This window comes from Metarhizium album (genome assembly GCF_000804445.1).
Source record: "Metarhizium album ARSEF 1941 chromosome Unknown scaffold_2, whole genome shotgun sequence".
Taxonomy (NCBI): Eukaryota; Fungi; Ascomycota; class Sordariomycetes; order Hypocreales; family Clavicipitaceae; genus Metarhizium; species Metarhizium album.
Window position 1 is genome coordinate 989741 of NW_024467576.1, and position 19516 is coordinate 1009256.

Below are 19516 nucleotides of genomic sequence, written 5' to 3' on the forward strand. Positions count from 1 at the left end.
ACAAAAATTCTCCTTCGCCTCACTACATGCCCTTGTCCCTCGTCCCTATTGTTCGCTACATGTCTTGGTTCCTTTCTTGTATGTGTATTCACACTGGCAAGTGCCGAAGTGTCCTGCCCCTTTGGGCTTCGCAATACGCCTTTCATGAGTTCTGTTCGAGTGACTCCCTCCCGCCCACGACTGATGGACGCGCTTGGCTCTTGGTGACGGCGCACCGCAGCTTCTTCAATCTTCGGCCTGTGCCGGAGATTTGTTATCTCCTTTTCCCGACTGCATCCGCGGTCCCATCTGAATGCAAACTCGTGACTCCTACGGTCAGGAGCCGATGAGATATTGGGATATACGGACTTACACTGACTAGGAAGCTCACGCTTTGTCGACTTGTACCCGCCTACATATCACCACAAAGATGAAGGGCCAGTCATGAGCAGCTCCAGCACCATGATATCTGCATTATAATTATAAACCCGCTCTCTCAACCTACGGGCAAAAAGAGGAGCAAACCTAGCCCCGAGCAGGCGCCACATGACATGGTTGGTCGGACACAATGGCCAAAGCCCCGGGATAATAAAGAGCTTGATCTAAAAACGGTAGCGTCTCTCATTCATCTACAAACGGCAGCCTATCAGCAAAGTCTGGAAGCCCTCACGGACCACTAGTATCCTTGACAGACTGGCGAGAGCATTATCTTATTATTACTATTATCAACGCCTCTAGGATGGTCATTGAAACAAGCCGAATTACTCTCGGCGCCATTCGTAGCTCCTCCCTCGGCCTGGGAACAGCATGACGTATGGCGAGGATGGTGGCACAAGACCAATATCGATATTTGCATCGACCCCAGTTCACCGAACGCATTGATAGTTTGGGACTACGTGATGTGTCAACAAACATACGCGCTTGCAAATTTCGGCACGACATGCCCAAAAAAAATAAATAAAAAGAAAAGGGCTGCAGTTATCCACAGTACTCTACGCCCCCTTGTGGCTAGGTCTTGTCGAGCGTACGTCTCATCCGTCGCTCTGGTGGCACTGTGGATGGACGACCATAAAGCCGCCCAACTGGGAGCAGTCTCGTTGCTGGTGTTAGCCCTCCGGGTGGGAGACGAAACGAAAGCCCATGGTCGGTTGGCCAGCTTGACAGCAAACAGCTTCGGGGCGTTGAGGCCGTCGTGGACTCGTGGCACAGTTTATTACTGAAGCTGAGGCTCACGCACATAATTACATGGGTGAGGGGGGTTCAGAGTTGTTGTCGGGAATCATCCTACGCCCCCAATCCGCTACTACACAAGAGAGAAGGGTGGGAGAGCAGGCACGTCTCACGTCATCGAACAGCTTAAATTGTCCCAAGGGGTGCCCCAGATGGTTCATGTGAGATTTGAGCTGACAGAATTGAATCACTATCGGGCCAGGAGAGATACAGGGGCGCAAGGAGGAGGCATAATGCAATCCTGATAGGATGAAATGGCCTGCCACAACTGTGATCAGTGATGACTGACTACAGAGCACCCATTCACATGTTACTCTGTACACGACACCTTTTCACACGTTGACTTGGGGATGTACGGAGTAGTGGCCGTTGCAAAGACGGCGAGGGCCCGAAGTGCCACTGCCATTGTCAGTACGTGACGTGGCAGCATGATTGGCTTCGATAGCCGCTCCGCTGTGCGGGCTGGGGCGTTCGAAAGCTGGGCGCTCGGAGATCATTTCCCCAATCAATTTGGCTCGTCGTCCGAAATTGACGGGATTGTCAGTGGCGTCTCTATCCGGAAGGGGTGTTCACAAGGCGAGCCACGGAGTGGTGCTGGCAAGGACGTTGGATCATCACAACCACAACGAATGAGACAGGCAAAAAAGGCTCGCATCCATTTGAGACATGTTCTCATGACCAGATAGTTCGCCGACATGTGATGGTTTGTGAATGCGCTAGCAAGAGCGTGGCTGCCTCGGAGCCCTGGTTGTTGGAACTCGGGTCGATTCCGCCACGGGCTGGGGTGCATGGGGGAAGTTTTGCGAATCAGATCAGTAAGATTGCCCAAATCACGATCTGGGAGAAGGGTGCAGATCAAAGTTCAGGGCGCCTGTTCTCCAATTGTGAGCCGTCACTCGGTAAAGGCCGCCTCTTTGACCTATTCGAAGCATTGTCAGGCAATGACACAGCTCAAGACGTACCAGAGACGTTGTTCCTCCTTCTTTTCTGCCGCATCTCCCCTATGTTGGGACGCACTATTTGATGACTCGCACAACTGTCGCATAGGATACAAGGTGGCATGCCACACAAAATAGTGTGGTGTGGCCACACCCGTTTCTTGGTGTGACAGCAGCGTCTCGTGGTTTCTTGAAGCGGAAATTGAGGAAGCATCCTTTTTCGACAGTGTCAAACGTCTCTTCCCAGAATAATCCATGAACAGCCAAGCCTGTCAAGGGCCTTCTGTCGGACAACTTGCGCTCCGTCTGCATGTCTTGGCGTCCCGCCGAGTATCAACGTCAACCGATCCTCGGCTTGGCCCGGTCTTTGTCCGTGACTATCGGCGATATTCGGGGGAAACAACGTCACCACTACTCCGTACTAATTGGATCATCTCAACTGCGCTGTGCTGCGCCGTCCAGCAATTGACAACAGCCAGCGTACGACATTGGCTTGCCGGTGAGACTGGCGAGCTGGCCACGGTGCAGATGAGGAGTGCGACGAGGTATTTTGGTAATGAATTGGCAGCGGTTAAAAACAGCTGCTCCTTGTCATCCCCGTTGAAGGAAATTTTTACCCCAATCTTCGTGCCTTGATCGTCGTGCTTTTCGGCTTCGTACACTACTTTCTTGTCATACGTGCCGCCTGGATGCAAGAAGCCGCCTTTCACTACGTGATTACCAGAGGAGGGTTCGATTGCTTCCAGCAGTACGGTCCAACGTGGTCGCAACAGGATGCGGCTCCCTTGTTGGCGGCTGCTGGTGTTGCATAAGCTTCCGGCAAGCCTTGATGTGATGCAAGTTGGGATAAACCTCTCGACTTGACGAGTAAATGAGTGAGTACCCCGAGCACATCCCACGCAGATGCATGGACGAATGGAAGCGGGCAGGGGGGTTATGTGATGTGATTTCCTGCACATCACTTCGGGAGACAACGTCGAGTGCATTCATCTTGAACGGACTACGTATTGCGCCCCGCAGCGCGTGCCGGATTAAAGTTGTTACGCTACGCCCACATGCCAAAACGCTCCCAGTTCCCATCCAGACAAAACCCTCCTCCTTTTCGCAACAGCTCAGCTGACAGCTCAGCTGGACCGGTGAAAATGTCAACCAAACCTCAGGAACCTGATGGCCTGGCAATCAGAAACACCGCTTTACGGCGATACCTCACGATGCTCGCGCTGAAAACCACTGCGCGCTTCTACAAGTGGGACGGTCCCTGCGTTCCCGTCTCCCGCAGCATCATGGTCAAGAAGGGCAAGCGCGTCGTCGGCCTCACTGAAGCGGCGACCATGGCCTTCATCGCCGCCCGGACGAAGATCCCGGTCCCTCGCGTGCACTGCTCATTCACCTGCAACCACTCGACGTATGTTGTCATGGAGAGAATTCCCGGAAAGACCCTTGCCGATGCCTGGCCTGCCCTGTCTGATTCAGAGCTCGAGCACATCTTTTCGCAGTTGCGGGATATGCTCCGAGAGCTGCGGGCTCTACCGGCCCCGGGGACGGCGATAGAAAGCTGCGTAGGCGGTTCGCTGCGTGATTCCCGTATTCCGTGGTCGAGGGCAAGGTTCGGGCCTTTCCCGTCGACACTGGCATTCCATCGCTGGTTGCGCCAAGGACTTGAACCAGGGCAGTTCCCAAATCGTGAACGTGACAATGGTGAGGATTGGGTCGACATTAAGCGCATGGTGGCCATGCAAGATGATCGGGAATGGCCATCGCCAGTCTTCACCCATGGCGATCTTAATCCATTTAATATTATTGTTCGGGATGCCAAGATTGTGGCCATTATCGACTGGGAGTTTTCAGGATGGTACCCTTACTACTGGGAATATACCTCCGCTTGGCTCGGAAATAAGACGAGGGGAGCCTGGCAAAAGGTGGTGCCAAAATTCCTGGAGCCGTGTCAAGACGAGCTCCAAATGGAGAAGATTAGACAGAGATGGTGGGGAGACTTTTGATAGTGAGCGCCTTGCACAGACTAACAAGACTGCTGCTATTCAAGAGTGGCTGCCGCGGCCTAGGGTATGATCTCTCTCTGCTCCATCATGTCCCACGTTGGCTTTGGCTCTAACATGCGCTCTGCCTCTAGATATCTCCCTGCTGCCACTTTGTTTTCCACATAGCGCCTGGCATTTTGCTCTATCCTGCTCCAGTCCAACTCTGACGTTCCGACGACCCTTGGTTCGGCTTTCGATATCCTGTACAACGCGTCTGCCATCCAAGTTCGGCAGCGAAAGTTGAAGTCATCTTGGATGACGGCTGTTTCCCTCAAGGTCTTCAAGAGATGTTTTTCGTCTTCAACTTTTGCAACGACAAGCCGCGCGAGGAGATTGTTGGTGCTTTTCAAATTTGGAAGTTCGACTTCCTCGTATACCCAACCGGCAACGGGATGGTTCTTGACATGGCATCGCAAACCGGGAGTTTGTCCCGTGGCCTCGTTCTTGGGCCCTATGAGAAACCCCCAATGGTATCTGTAAGGTCCGGTCAGCCAAAGATCGTCCAAGGGCGTCATGAGGAATGTTCTTACTTGCGCTCGTTGTTATCAACAACCCCGCTTGGGTAGAGAGCAACGTAAAGCCGCTTCTTGTTAGAGACCATTTCACTTCCCGTTGGGAATTTTAGCAAGGTCCATTTCATCGGGGCTTTAGTCAACTGGCGTGCTCGCCTTTATCATCCCAAGGAAGACACCTCTTCCGCTCTCCTGGGCGTCTAATGAAACATGTGCCGTATCACGCTAGTCTGACATTCGCGGCCCGGATTATGATTGATGACGGAGTTGCAGCCAACATGCATAAGCGCCGGACTCACTCGAACAGGCGCCTGCGACAAGACAGCGTCAGGTAGTCCACGGTACCGCGACAAGTTGTAAACGATGGTCTCTGGCAAGATTGCCCCAGTGCGAAGCTCAAAAATGAGGCCGAGATTGACACGCTCATCGCCTCGGTGGTGACGGCGAGAGCACTCGCCGCGTACAAGGAAGACTGACGGGTCGACCAGCCCTTCGTTGGCTGTGCAGTATCATGTCGAGATGAAGATGGCGATATCAAAAGGTATGATGGCCGAAAGGACACCTCAAACTTTTTGTTTCTGTCAACGGACCAGTACACTGCTGGCAACAGTCGGCGTTGAATGTTACTATTTGTCCCGGGAGTGGGAGGCCGTTGGACAGGCAGACTGCGTCGACGCTACATAACGCACGGGATACCTCGACATAGAGAAAGGCGGCACCATCCTGCTCGGGTCGCACGGGTCTTCGTTTAGCTGGACCGCATCAACGTGCAAGCCTGCCAGCATTGACGTGCTGGCCGTGGCGTCGAGAGCCTACTCCATGTTGGCGGGAATGCCATGCTTGAAGCGGTCGCCCGTTCTTACGCCAAGAACTTGCTTCTCGGAAGTCCTCACGCTGGCGCGATAATAGATGCGAGCCCATGTGCCAGGATCGTCAGACTGTCGGACGATGGATCAATACTCGCTTCCGAGGTCGCCTTTTCTCCCAGGAGCATGTATAGATACGCACAGCAGAGCGAGTAACGGGATATTGACCACAAACACACGATTCCTGAATGAGCTAGTCTATTTCCAGAAGTTTGGCTCGGAACTCGTATCGATTTGCCAACCCATACTTCTTCCAAGGAGCAGGGTTACTCTTCGGTCGACAGCCTCGACACTACCGATCATAGCTGCCATCATGGCAGCTTCGATGGCAGATGAGTCGGTCAAAGCCGTCAAAGAATTCTGGCAATGATCTGCGCCATACGAGAGCGGCCATCGTCCGGACGACATTGTTCATCCAGGTGTTTGGAGATGGATTGTCGATGAGGAAATGTTCATGGTCAATATCCTCAAGGACGCCTTCCTTGACATGTCGCGCGCAGAGCTCCCAAATGATGAAGAATCTATTCGCCGTCTGACACGCATACGTCTGTTGCCTGCACTTCAAGAAAATCAAGAAAAATTCTGTTCACGGAAAGAGCGAAGGGGGAAAGCGCGAGGCAGACAGCAGGCACGCCACCGCGGACAAGGAGGGAGGAAGCACGAGACTCCGTCAAGAAGCAACAGAGGAAGCCTGGATAAATATACAGCACAACTTGGGACATGCTCTGGCCGAAAGCAGACGCACCTAACAGCTCGCCTCATGCCACGCAACGACAACGACACTCCGCCAGCGTGGCTTAATTTTAGGATACACGGACGCGGGCGCCTCCCGAGTCCATGCCCCCTCAAACTTCCTTCAGTATTCGATACTGTCAGAGCTACAGATGCAAAGCTGTAAGCTGAGAGTCGGGATATTGACAGAGGTTCGCTCTTATTGGGTCTTTTCGCTCCGTGGCTCAACGTTCAAAGCTGATGGCCTTCATGACAGACATGATGCATGTGTTTAGCTGAGTCCGATACTTTTTTCCCCAGGCGCAGTACTATCATGTTCTAACAAATGAACAGAGCTGCAAAAATCAGTTCTTAAAATCGGCCGATAGTTAAACCAAAGTTCAGGATAGAATCCCAACTCGATATACTCTTCAGAAGCCGGCCATCGTCATCAAGCCCAGCAGACCAGACATCATGACACAAATAGAAAAATCAGGTAATATTCAGTTGCGCAATTTGCCTGCTGAGCGTCAATCTAGCGACTATCCGCGGTCAACAACTCGACCACAGGGCCTGTGTAGTCCGCCTCCAGCCCCAAACTCATCAGTCCTCCAATCTTGCTCGCCAGCGGCTTCGTCCCCTCCACGGCAGCCGATATTTTGTCCTTGACCTCGAACTCCATCTGGAGGTCAAGAAGCCACCCCATCAAACGGGCCGACTTATCCAACACGCTGAGCTGCGGATCAGGACCGAGGCTGACTTCCACGTCTGCCTTGTTACCCGAGTCCTGGACGGGAACTTGCACGACGAGACCGGGGGTACCTGGCATGTCCTCAATGCGAACACTGCAAGCAGTTACGACGCCAGCCACACGCACCTCAAGCGTGGTGGGGATGGTCATGACGGACAGGAATCTAAATTTCCACGTCTTTGTGGACTCCGATATTCTCAGACGTCCCGTAGACTGTTTGTAATGGAGCCTGACCTTGCGGTGCTCTGTAGGATCGCCATTCACCGGTTTCGCTTTGGCACCAAAATCGTCTTGTGGGTCTTCCAGCATGGTGAACTCGCCGTCTTTCCCAACGACAATCACCACTTCCAGACAAGTAGGGTTCATACAACCGTTCTGAGGGAGCAAGTCTGCGTCAAGAGGGATGATGGATCCCTCGGGCGCGAGAACTGGAATGGTCTCGATTGAGCGGTACATTTGAATTTCCCGGTCCCCATCGTATATTGCCCCCGTGAAGATGTCTACGTGTCGGCCTGGTGGAACCCAGACTTTTGCGCTGGCCAGGTTGGTGTTGGGATTTCTCGGCTCAACAATGGGAGCGACGATCAAGTGTGGCCCGAAGAAATACTCGTTCGGCTTTTCATACGCCTCCTCGTGAGCTGGATACTCCCAGTACAACGGTCGGACAAGTGGTTCAGCTCCGCCGAGGAGGTTGGCTGTATGTAGGTAGGGAACCATTCTGTGCCGCAACTGCATGTAGTGTTCCATTGCCTTGCAGTGTTCTGCTCGGAAATTCCACGGCTCCTTGGATGTCCACCGGCTGTTGGAAGAGTGTAGTCGGAAGATTGGAGAGAATACCCCATATTGAACCCATCGAGTGGCCAACTCGTCGTCTCGAATACCGCCCATGTGGCCGCCGATATCATGACTCCACCACCCATAGCCGATATTAGAAGCGGTAGCTGTGAATTCTGGCTGGAACTGGAGAGATTTCCATGTTCGAATGGAATCTCCCGAAAAGCCGACCGGGTATCGATGGCTACCTGGCCCCGCATATCGAGAGAATATGATGCCCTTTCCTTGGCCGTTTTGATTGACATGGTCCTGGAAATGGAAGTGATTCAATAGCCAGAGCGGATCGAGTCCCGGGATTCGCGAAATAGGGCCCTGTTGCCAGTCGATCCACCAAAAATCGCAGGCTTCCTTCTCGATGCTGCGATGGAGCACACTCAAGAAGGCGTCCATGAACCTTGGATCAGTAGGATTGAACAAGATTGGGGCCTTCTTGGACGTGTCGTGTCCAATGGCCCCGGCCATGGTCTCGTATAGGTCCTCGTGGCTGTGAACACCGCCGTGAGGATGATCATTTAGCGTGATTTTCAATCCGCGATCATGAAGGGCCTTGCCAAACTCGGGAGGATTGGGGAACAGTTCCTTGTTCCAGCTGTACCCTGTCCAGCCAGCGTGTGGGATATGATCGCCCTGGACCTGATGCCAGTCCATGTCCACGACTGCGACGGACAGAGGGACGTCGCGCTCTGCAAAGGTATCCATTAGTTCGATGTACTCATCTGCTGAGTACGCATGATATCGGCTCCACCAGTTACCCAGCGCCCACCGGGGCAGAGCAGGTTGTCGGCCGGAAATGTCGTAGAACGCCTTGATGGCGCCTTTGTAATCGTGTCCGTAGACAAACATGTATCCGTCGATGCGATCACCGCTTCTCCTGGGTGCGACGAAGCCCTGCCCGTCAAAGAGCATAGTTTCACTATCGTCAAGCGTTGTAAATCCGGATCGCGACAAAATGCCCTCACTCATATCACAACGGCCATCAACTTCATCCAGTGTTCTGGCGGTACCACCCAGATTGTCCTTTGCCGTCTCGCCATAGCGCCAATCAGCTCCCCAGAGCGTTACTTTGCTGGGAAACCCAATGATGAAACCACTTCGGCTGAAGCGCCTCTTGTCATAGGTTATATGGAAGTTGCGAGTAAAAACCTCGATGTGGTCGTTGGTGTCGTTGACAGTGAAGTCTGGCGGGGCAAAGTTGCGATTGATGGCAAAGGTCGAGGCACGGTCTTCAAATACACCGTCTTCGGCCCATTCATATCTCAAAACTGTCTGGCTGAGGAGCGTGAAGCGGTACGTTGGTCCTGATACCAGCGACGCTGGACTGGCCAGGGGTTCGCAGGGAAATGCGTATTTATCCATGGTGCCGGTGATGGACGACTGCAAGAAAGCAGGACGCTCTCCGTCACAAGCTTCGAGGCCTGGGCAGAAATGGCGTTGAAATGAAGACGGATATTATGGCAGGTAGATCATTTCCCAAGAGCTTGCTGCTATGTAGTTATAGCAAATGAAAATTTTCTTCGTCTCGCGCGAAAGAGGGATATTTCTGCTGTGGCCGCCCCAAAGAGACCATGAGCGTCATGGGCTGATGCGTCCAAACTTTATAGGCACTCGGAGCTGTTGTGGGGTTTGATATCAGACGGAGAATCTGGAAAGTAGCCGGTAATGAGTTGACTTTTGCTGAATGACCGAATACTGGTGGTGGCGGTACATCTTCAACCTTGTCAATACGTAATCATATGCAGGCAGACTGACAATCTGGTGGCTGTCATGGGCTTTCGTGTACCTTGTTTATGCGGCCATAACGGGAGCCATTGGTCCATTCGGCCGGTCAACCTAACTTGAGATCAGCTTTCCGCCACCAAAGTGGTGTCATGTCAACCTGCCAGGACTCTTCCCCCGTCCAACGGAACGGTCAGAGGGGAGAGTGATAAAGACCAGCCAACGCTGATGCGCAACGGAGCCGATGTACCAAAGCTTGAGGGTCCTGGACGACTGTGCCTCGTATCGCAAATGGTGACCAAATCTCCGTGTCGAGGCGGCTATCCACTTCCCAAACTGTATTCCTCGAATGTCCCAAATTCTCATGCCGCAGCTGCCTCGCCATATCCGAGCAAGACATCCGAATCGACGCCTTATGCGGCAAGTCCAACTTGACTCCTCTAATATCTTTAAGGAAGTTTTACGGCATATCTAGCAACAAATCGGCAATTTGGGATACTTCATCTCCCAAAGCCACCGAATCAATGGTCAATGTCTCGTGAAGAACTTGATAAATAACTTACCACCCCATAACCATATGCGCATACTGAGTTTACCGACTCAGATGGGAGAAGGGAGAAGAGCTGTCGAGCGATTTGAGTTGCGGAACATTTTGTGGTGTCCGTTGTGTACTCCCATGTGAAGAAGTTTGTCCAATACTGTGTAACAAATAAAGCCACCTACTTTACCTCCATGAAAGAGAAATGTTGTGCAAAGGCAGGGGACTGTCTGACCAAATAGTCACTTTGTCAGGGCCCATTACTGGAGTCTGGCACCGATGTTATTGATTCCTGGGCACACAGCCGCATTTCTAATCTTTGATGCATTGGAGAAGCGAAAGATGAAGAGAAAAAATGAGTTCAGTATTGACGATAGCTCGTGGCGAGCTTTCGTTAATCATGCTTTGAAGTAAGGATGTATAATTGTCATCTGAGGATCAAGGTTACATTTGTCAGTACGAGTACTACAACAAGTAGTTGACGAATGAAGCTGTCCCGACATTCATTGAGACGCTTTTTTTGTGACTTGGACGATGTCCTAGGCGTCGTGACATTTAGATATTCGTTGACTGTGGACTCGGTGCGCCGCCGCAGATGGTGGTAGACCAATCAACGCTATTAGTAGTATGAAAACTCCTTCGGCTGTATTACTTTTCTAAGAATCCTTGTTGAATCTAAAGAGCGAGCTAATGTGCGACCGTATGAATGGGCCGGATAGTGTCTTTTCGGGCCGTAAATACGAGTTTCGTGGGGTCTTCAAGAAAACATCAGTGGATATAGCTGGGTCGAGGCCAGTTCAAGATCAGTTGGCGACGACTCCACAAACCTACGTCGGTGCGTTCATAACTTGACTGTGATGCAGTCAACCTTTTCTTTTCGGCTTGGGGCACTTGAGACCGATTCTTGGACAGTCAGTCACGCACGTTGGTTTGGCTGGCAGAACCCTCTGATTGCGGGAACATGACAGTATTTTCTGCAGCGTCCATGATTGATCCATTCTACCGGCCTGTAAGATTTGGCAACAAAGTGAGTCTGTCCTCATTGTATCCCGTCGTTACATAAATTATGACCTTTTCAGAACAGGTGGGGTCTGCTGGCTCTTGTATTCCGCACGAAGTCGTACTCGAGGAATCATTGGGCCAACGTTGACTTTCAGGCCAGCTAAAAGCGATGACTTGTATTCATGCTTTAGTCAGAAGACAATGTGTCATACAAAAGAATATTATCCATTACTCACCTGGTACCGCAAGGCGAAATATGGCGGGAAACGGCGGGTATTTCGTCAAGAAGCATATCTCTGAATAATTGTGCGTCATGTTGGCCATGGCCGAATACTGTCTGCTGAGCCGAGTGCATACGTACGTGGTAGGTGCCAAGCACCTCTCTAATAACCACACAGTTAGTCAAGCGTTTGCATCCTCCAAAAGAGTCGTCGAGCGACTGGCTTGACGATTTGAGGGCGTAGCCGTAGCGTCCGGTTCAACTTGAAGGGGGGGTCCTGGTGTGGAAGCCGCCAGTGGTTGCGCCTGCCTCCTTGCGCGAGGCACGTTGGGCCACACCAAAATTTCTTCCGCGCATGTAGCTAGAAACTTGGTCCGTATGATTCTTGGACACGGGCTTCTGGTCACATTTAGAGATTATCAATAGAGCAGCGAAATGATATCCGGGTGTTTACCATGGTCATCCTCCCGTCAAAGCTTCAGCAACATCTAGCCAGGTCTGCACACGGTCGCCGTCAGGAGTCAGGACGCAGGATTCAGGAACTCGATGCCGGAGCCCAACGCCCCACACGGGTGCATACTTGACACCGAAAGGGCCAGTCAGCTCCCAAGACCTGACCTGTCCTGACAAGCTCACGGTCTGCTGCACCAGGATTTGCTCGAGCTCTGAGCAAAGTCCCTGCGCCACAACATTCGTCTCCTTGCTTCCTCCCTCTGCTCGAAGCTTGTCCAAACACACCGTCGTGCGACTGCGATTCTGGGGGACCTCCAATCGGCGTTCGGGGACAAAGATTGAGCCAAAATGTCGAAAGCAACGAGTCTCAACGGCAGTGAGAGCGAGTTTGAGTTCATCGAGACTCCCAAGGCCGCTCCTTCTTCATTCGAGAAGGAAGAGGATTGCGGCGTCCGCACGACCAAGGTAAGTTGAAGCGTCCAATTAGCAACTTGGTAGCATCTCAACGGGCTGTTTCTCGTGTGTCTGGCCATTGGCCATGATGTAGTTTATCCCGAGTGCGACCTACTGAAATCATATTCCATCATTTGACTTTTCTCCGATTCAGCACAGCCTAGATTGACTTTTTTCATTGTAGTACCCTTGCATCAAGAATGCACCCCTCCCCGCCGATGGCCCCGGCTCCGACTCGTTCAGCAACACCATTCTACCCTTGCATCAAGAATGCACCCCTTCCCGCCGATGGCCCCGGCTCCGACTCGTTCAGCAACACCATTCTCATAACTATCCTACTCGGAGCACCGTACTATTTGAAATGGAAGGTTGGCGGCGGGCTCAAGACTTTCATATTCTTCGCTCTGCTCGTCGACTTGCCTCTTCTGGCCGCTTGGTGGCTCGTCATTTCTACCATTAGTCCTCGCCGCAATGAGAAGGCTAAGCTCCCCGGTCGGCCGGTCGAATTTTATCTCGACTTCAAGAAAGAGGCTGATCGTGCCAAGTACCGTGGATCAAACAAGATCCCCATGGAGACTTTTCATGAAATGTACTTTGACGGAGATGTCGATTTCAAGGGCGACTGTCTGGAGATTATGGAGTACCGCCATGACTGGTCCAGCTTCCGATTCACCATTAGTCTGATCAAATTCTTTCTGCTTGGCATGCTTCCCGAGCTCATCATGCACACCCGCTCTCAAGGTGCGATCAAACCGCCCTGATTCGTCAAGTTGCGGCCCGTTATGCTAAATTGAGTGTAGACGAAGAGCAAGTCCGTGACCACTACGACCGTGGTGACGATTTCTACGGCTGGTTCCTCGGCCCTCGCATGATCTACACCTCTGGCATCATTTCTGACATTGAGAGGGAAGAGACCCTGGAAGAGCTTCAGGACAACAAGCTCGCCGTTGTGTGCGAGAAAATCGGCCTTCAGTCTGGTGAGAGAATGTTGGACATCGGGTGCGGCTGGGGCACCCTCGCGCGTTTTGCCAGTGAAAACTATGGTGCCCAAGTTACCGGCATAACTCTTGGCCGCAACCAGACTTCCTGGGGCAATAGCGCCATGCGCAAGGTTGGCGTCCCTGAGGAACAGAGCAAGATTCTGTGCATGGATTACCGTGACATCCCCGTCCCCGAAGGGGGTTACAACAAGATCACTTGTCTTGAGATGGCTGAACATGTTGGTGTCCGCCACTTCTCCAGCTTTTTAAGCCAGGTTTACGATATGCTCGACGATGACGGTGTATTCTTCCTGCAGATTGCTGGCCTACGAAAGCCCTGGCAGTATGAGGATCTCATCTGGGGTCTGTTCATGAACAAATACGTCTTTCCTGGTGCTGATGCGTCGACTCCGCTGGGTTGGGTTGTCGAAAAGCTCGAGGGCTCTGGATTCGAGGTCAAGGGGATAGACACCATCGGTGTTCACTACTCTGCGACGCTTTGGAGATGGTACCGCAACTGGATGGCCAACCGCGAAAAGGTTGAGGCCAAGTACGGCAAGCGCTGGTTCCGTGTAAGTCAAGATGGTGGCAGCCAAATGTGAGCCGGAAACTGACCTGAGAATGCGTGGGTAGATTTGGGAGTACTTCCTTGCTTACTCTACGATTGCTTCGCGACAAGGCACTGCGACCTGCTTTCAGATCACTCTGGTCAAGAACATCAATTCCACCCACCGAGTTGAAGGAATCAAGTCTCAGTTTGCCTTGTCCGGCGGCCTCAAAAGCTTCAAGGGTGACCTCAAGGCCTGGGCTACCAAGAATAACGTCGCCTCATCGACAGACTTTCATTCCTAAGGCTCCACTGGAGGTTCAGCTTCGACGCTCATGCCGTGTTGCTTGCCGAGAGGCTGATGAAACGAGCCTGCTGTTATTTATGAAGGAATCATTGACGATGCTCGGGGCTCTGCAAAGTCAACTGGACACGCATTGTTTCGGTGACTGGGGCGATTTCAAATCGTAGAGGCTGAACGGGAGAAATGAGTACGCCGTGGACATGGAACTCGTTCGGCATAATATTTAATTCTAGTCACTGACGTGCTACGCCAGTCAGGACAAGAGGGTGGCGTTAAATATATATAGTATGATGGTGCTATTGGTCCATGATGCCGCAATTGCCCGCCTGTGGTTGATGCTTTTCCCCCTCACATTACGCCGATCTCTGTAGCAGTCTCGGCGTCCCGCGCAAGCACATTGCAATTGAAATCTCCTCGCCCACGGGATCTGACGTCTCACCAGCCCATCCAATAGCTGGCGTCGAGCATCTTTCTTCCCAGCACAAGCATGCCCTCCAGCCCAAGACAAGCATCTACGCGCTCTGTGGGGTCCGCGAACCCTTTGTCCTAGTGCCAATCCCGTCTCCGTGTCAAACTTCAACCTCACTCCCTCACACAGACAGGTCCGCGGCCAACCCTCCCTCCCTCATAAACGCACCCAAATGAAACGGCTACCGAAACGCCCGGCCTTGCCGCCACTCGCAAGCCGTCGTGTCACCTCCCAAAACCGCGCCTCCTCGCCACCACCATCGCCCCCCCTCATCGACGACCTGCAGAGCCGCCCGCCCAAGCTCATCCCCGACTACCTCTGCCCCATGCCCTCGCATCTCCTCACCACAACCCTCTGCGACCTGCTGCACGCGCCCGTCTCCTCCTCGCCCACGATCCAGTCGCCCCCCGAGGTCCTCCCCCAGGGCCACCACCTGGTCTACTTTCCGATCCAAACGGCGCCGTCGAAGCTGGCCCCCGACGGCGCAGACCCCGACCACTCCCCCGGGCCAGGGTTCCCGCGCCGAATGTGGGCCGGCGGCGAGGTCCTCTTCCACAAAGGATGGCGGGAACGACTCGTCATGGACGGCCGGCCGTGGCAGTGCAGAGAGCACATCGGAGACGTGTCCGCCAAGGGGGGCGCCGGAGGCGGAGGAGGAGGCGAGAGCAGCCAGCGCGACAAGGTATTCGTAGACGTGTGGAGGCAGTACGGTGCCGGACGAGGACAAGGACAAGGACGAGAGTGGGACATCGAAGAGCGGCGGACGCTGGTCTTCATGCGGGCCCAGGAGGCGCGCGCGGCGCCTCCCCCCCGACGAGTCGCGACATGTGAGTCTTTGTCTTTGTCTTCCGGGAGCGCCGCTGGCCGGCGGGACGATTTTTGCTGACGACCCCGGCGACGCGTCTAGTTGCCCGCAAGGCGAGCCGGCGGGTGAGGCTTGTCCCGACGCCGACGCACCTGTTTCACTTTTCGGCGCTGACGTTCAACGCGCACGCGATCCATGTCGACCCTCTGTACGCGCGGTCTACGGACGGCCATAGGGATCTGCTTGTGCACGGGCCGCTGGCGCTGGCGCTCATGCTGAACGTGCTGGGGGGCGGCGTGGAGAGGATATCGTACAGGAACCTCGCGCCTCTTTATGTCAATGAGGAGTTGAGCGTCTGCGTGGGGAGGCCCGACGACGGCCGGAGTTGGGATGTTTGGATTGAGGGGCCTGAGGGGGGGTTGGCCGTTCGTGGGAAGGCAGTCATGGACACTTAGGCGCGTATACTCTGGGTATGTATTACGTGATTGTGCCATTCGGCGAGCGCGTAGGTCTGTAGGCACGTACGTCTGTAGACACGTAGGTCTGTCTATTCAAGTCATGGTGTGGCTGGCCTCCCTGTCCGTGTATAGTGCAACGCCATCATCCGAGAGATAATAAGATCAAGGTGGGGGGAAAGTCTAGTCTGTCCAGCCGAATACCTCACTGACGGAAAGCGTGTTGCTCCTCAGCCCGGGTAGCGTCACCAACAAGACGACCAGATCGAGAACCACCAACAGGACCGCCGCCATCATGTACCGCGGGCAGAAGACCCGATACAGCATCAGATGTCTGCGCAACCAACCTGCCCAGCTCATGGTGGTCAATGCCTCGACGGCATAATACGCGATGAATACACCGAGGCTGCGGGTTACGGTTTCCAAGACGCCCTTCTGCTTGGGACCGACCTTCCACATGGCAAGGAGGGGTACGCACACGGCAGCGAGGATCTGGCCGCCAAATGTATTGAGCGTGACGACGATGGGAGTCCAGGGATACCGGATGGTGAGGAGCGGGATGAAAGCGCTGTCCCACTGGATGCTGGATAGAACGGCTTGGTGGCCGGTTTTGAAGTAGTAAAAGTTCCCGAGTATGGCGAGCATGACGGGACCAATGGTCTCGTTTTTAAGATTGTTGAGATCGATGATTTCAGCGAGCGAGAGGACCTGCCACATCATGAGGGCGAGGGCGCCTGACCCCATGGGCTTGGTTAGGAGAAGACAAGCGGCAAGGATGTTGATGGGCAGGAGAAGATAGCGAGAGGCCAGCGCGTTGCCGTATCCGAGGATGGCGACACGTGCTTGGCCTGTTCTTGACGCCTTCGAGACAATAGAGACGTTGGGCGGCGCCCAGATGAATGCTGTTGTGCCTGCGACCAAGGCAAGTGCGAGAATCGTCTGGGCCAGATAAACGCCGACGTTCTCGAGTGTTCCCTCGGATAGCTTGCCGGCGAGCCAGTGGCCATTATTCACGGCGTCAATGGTCCAGTAAATGGCAGACATGAATAGCCCGACACGGAACACGTATCCGATCCACGCGGGTGCCAGGCCTTCGTATGACCTAGTGGGCGTGAGAAAAGACTTGATGATTGAAGGGAGTGCAACGAAAACAGCAAAAGGAATGATGAGCTGCCAGGGTGATACTGTCGAGGTGCCTGAGGCATAGTATGTCGACACACAGAAGGGCATTTGCTCCTCGCGGCAGAGTTTTGAATAGGACGCAAGCCGACCGAGGAGGATAAATACAGCCGAGTGGTAGATAGCCATGGTGCGGTCTACTTTGGACTCGACGCGGAACGCGCAAACCGCCGATGTGAGACCAAAAGTGGCGACAAAGAAGAGAAGGATCTGATCCTCCCAGATGGTATACGAGTTGGATGCGAAACCAACGGAGTGGCTGAGAGTAAATACCACAGAGAGCCAGCCCCACAACGTCTTGGGAAGCAGGTTCATGATGGTCTTTCCGCTCTCGTGGAGCGAGGAGCCAACTGCGGCCGTCATGAGAATCATAACGAGAGTGGCTGAGCGGTCTACAGCCTGTTGTCTGTAGACACTAGCGGCGATCAGGGTGCCGACAATAAACAGAAACCGGGTATCCCACAAGCCGCAAAGCATATTCTTATGATAGAATTGGTCAACATGAGGTTCGGCTTCTCCTTTGACGTCCATTGCTTCCAGTTTCCCCTCGGCCAAGTCTAGTTCGACGTCGTTCATGACGACGAATTCGTCTTCCTCCGTTCTCGAGGCATAGAGAACAAGAAGCACAACGCCGATTGCCGCGACGGTGACGCCGGATATCATGCGAGGAACGTCAAATCGAGCCCACAGGTCCTTGCATACGCTGAGCGTCTCGCCCTGGAACCTGGTGAAGGCGTTGTAAGTATCTCGGTGTGAGTCGGCAGGCATCGAAGTGGCTGCTGTCCAGAGGGCAGCAGGGGAGTCGGCCTCCGTGTTGAGCGAAATTCCACGAGCCGAGAAATACGATTTTTGGTATCTCTCGATCCCAGCAGATGCCATGCGAGACACGGCTGCGAGATTGACCCAGTCATTGCCCTTGGGTCCAGCAAAGGCTTCTTCAATAGGGCGGCCCAGATTATTGTAAGGAATGGGGATCCCCAGCAGAAGGGAGAGCGTCGGCACCAAATCAATTTGGTTGACCGGTCTAATCTTGGCCGTGGCAGGAGGTGTTGCATGTTCCGGTAGGGTTCGCCCAAAGATGGGTGCTTTTGAGTACATCCACAACGCGGCCTCGACTTCATCGTCGCTCTCGCCGCCGTGGTCACCTTTCGCATCCATCCCATGGTCGCCCATGACCACCAACAAGGTGTCGTGGTCGATGAGAGCAGCAAGGTCACGGATAAAACTATCCATCTGCCTCAACTTGTCGTTCATTTGCTTGTGGTTTGGACCGAAGCGATGACCGGCGTGGTCAACACCCAGGCAGTGCCCGATGAGGAAGTCCCAGTGACCCTTTTTGTCAGGCTCCATCAAGGGGAAAATGTTGCCAATGACTCCATTGTCAACGGTGTGAAGATCCGGGACGTTGAAGCTGGGGTAGGCTTTGCTGATGTTCGGTTCAAAGTACCCTGGAAACAGATCCCACCAAGTGTCGTCTCCCAAATGCGCAATCTTCTTTCCAGCATTTTTGAGCTGCATAAGAATATTGTCCTCGTCAATGGCTGATCCCGCAAAATTGCTACCTGCGTCGATGAATGTAGGTAGGGTGCCGGTCGTCAGCCCCTTCAGTCGCTGCAGCGTCGTCGTCGGGGGATCGGCAATGAATGGTCGCAGGAAGGCATTGCGAGGTGACTTGACGGCCGTCTCGTACAGGAACGGGAACGCATTGTGAAATTCCTGCTGCTTGGCGGGATCCTCTGGAACTGTAAAGTCGTAGCGCAAAGCGTCAATGACGACCACTACGGCGCGATCAAACGTCTTTGGATGCCAACAACCCTGGCCGATATCCAAGGGAGCGAGTTTGCTCTCGATGGGCGGTATTGTGCAACTGGACTTGTCCTCCAGCACCAGCCGAGTCAACAAAAAGCCACTCGTGAACAGCCAAATGCCAACGGCATGGACCATCAGCAGCCACATCCAAAAGGCAACGGTCCACCACCACCGTTTCTCGTACGACTTTTGCCGCAGCTCATTGAGCAGCTCCCGCCGTCGTTGAAGGGCTCGCGCAGCTTCTCGCCGGCTCGGCTGGCCAAGGGCCTCGGCCTCGGCATCGTTGGCTTCTTGTATCCGTTTCGCTCTGGCCCATTGTTCCGCGATCGCTTCGTACTCGGTCTGGGGCTGGGGCGGTTGCGGCGCTGATGGTGACGGTGCAGGCGACTGCGGCGTGGCCGTTGACCTGGCCTTGGAGCTCCGTTGCGGCATCTTGGACTATTGGCTTCCTCGCGCCATTCCCGTAGCCATTGGCGGCCCCGGGGCTCTAGGGGAAGTACGGAAGGGAAAAGAGAAGTTGGCGAGGAGTCGAGGACCAGATCTTTGGATTCGTCTGGTGGGGGAGTGGGGAGTGGGGAGAGGTAAACTCACCACAGACAGCGTCTGGTTTGTTGCACCTTCATGGTCAAATGTCGCGTCGATCTGGTCTCGAGAAGGATGACTTGTATTCATCGCCACGGTTTGATTCCATCACGTCTCCTTCATTTGTACGATGCCAAATCTCTT

The 19516-nt window shown here is 53.8% G+C and overlaps 6 protein-coding genes across 6 annotated transcripts; 3 read left to right on the forward strand and 3 right to left on the reverse strand.

The window, feature by feature from the left end:
• Positions 1–3289: 3289 nt before the first annotated feature.
• Positions 3290–4147, forward strand: MAM_01421 (Protein kinase-like domain protein; the record flags this gene model as incomplete). The annotated part of the gene is made up of 1 exon (XM_040820220.1): positions 3290–4147. One exon carries the CDS (start codon positions 3290–3292, stop codon positions 4145–4147), a length of 858 nt encoding a protein of 285 aa, XP_040681708.1.
• Positions 4148–4206: 59 nt separating this feature from the next.
• Positions 4207–4787, reverse strand: MAM_01422 (uncharacterized protein; the record flags this gene model as incomplete). Its single annotated transcript, XM_040820221.1, has 2 exons — positions 4207–4660; positions 4717–4787. 2 exons carry the CDS (start codon positions 4785–4787, stop codon positions 4207–4209), a joined length of 525 nt encoding a protein of 174 aa, XP_040681709.1.
• A 2023-nt stretch (positions 4788–6810) lies between these two features.
• MAM_01423 (Glycoside hydrolase, family 31) lies at positions 6811–9216 on the reverse strand (the record flags this gene model as incomplete). The annotated part of the gene is made up of 1 exon (XM_040820222.1): positions 6811–9216. One exon carries the CDS (start codon positions 9214–9216, stop codon positions 6811–6813), a length of 2406 nt encoding a protein of 801 aa, XP_040681710.1.
• Positions 9217–12137: 2921 nt separating this feature from the next.
• On the forward strand, positions 12138–14074 carry MAM_01424 (cyclopropane-fatty-acyl-phospholipid synthase; the record flags this gene model as incomplete). The annotated part of the gene is made up of 4 exons (XM_040820223.1): positions 12138–12254; positions 12512–12983; positions 13043–13794; positions 13856–14074. The coding sequence occupies 4 exons, from the start codon at positions 12138–12140 to the stop codon at positions 14072–14074; spliced, it is 1560 nt and encodes a 519-aa protein (XP_040681711.1).
• A 640-nt stretch (positions 14075–14714) lies between these two features.
• MAM_01425 (uncharacterized protein) lies at positions 14715–15802 on the forward strand (the record flags this gene model as incomplete). The annotated part of the gene is made up of 2 exons (XM_040820224.1): positions 14715–15369; positions 15450–15802. The coding sequence occupies 2 exons, from the start codon at positions 14715–14717 to the stop codon at positions 15800–15802; spliced, it is 1008 nt and encodes a 335-aa protein (XP_040681712.1).
• Positions 15803–15985: 183 nt separating this feature from the next.
• On the reverse strand, positions 15986–19222 carry MAM_01426 (phosphoethanolamine transferase class O; the record flags this gene model as incomplete). Its single annotated transcript, XM_040820225.1, has 1 exon — positions 15986–19222. One exon carries the CDS (start codon positions 19220–19222, stop codon positions 15986–15988), a length of 3237 nt encoding a protein of 1078 aa, XP_040681713.1.
• Between the last annotated feature and the right edge of the window lie 294 nt (positions 19223–19516).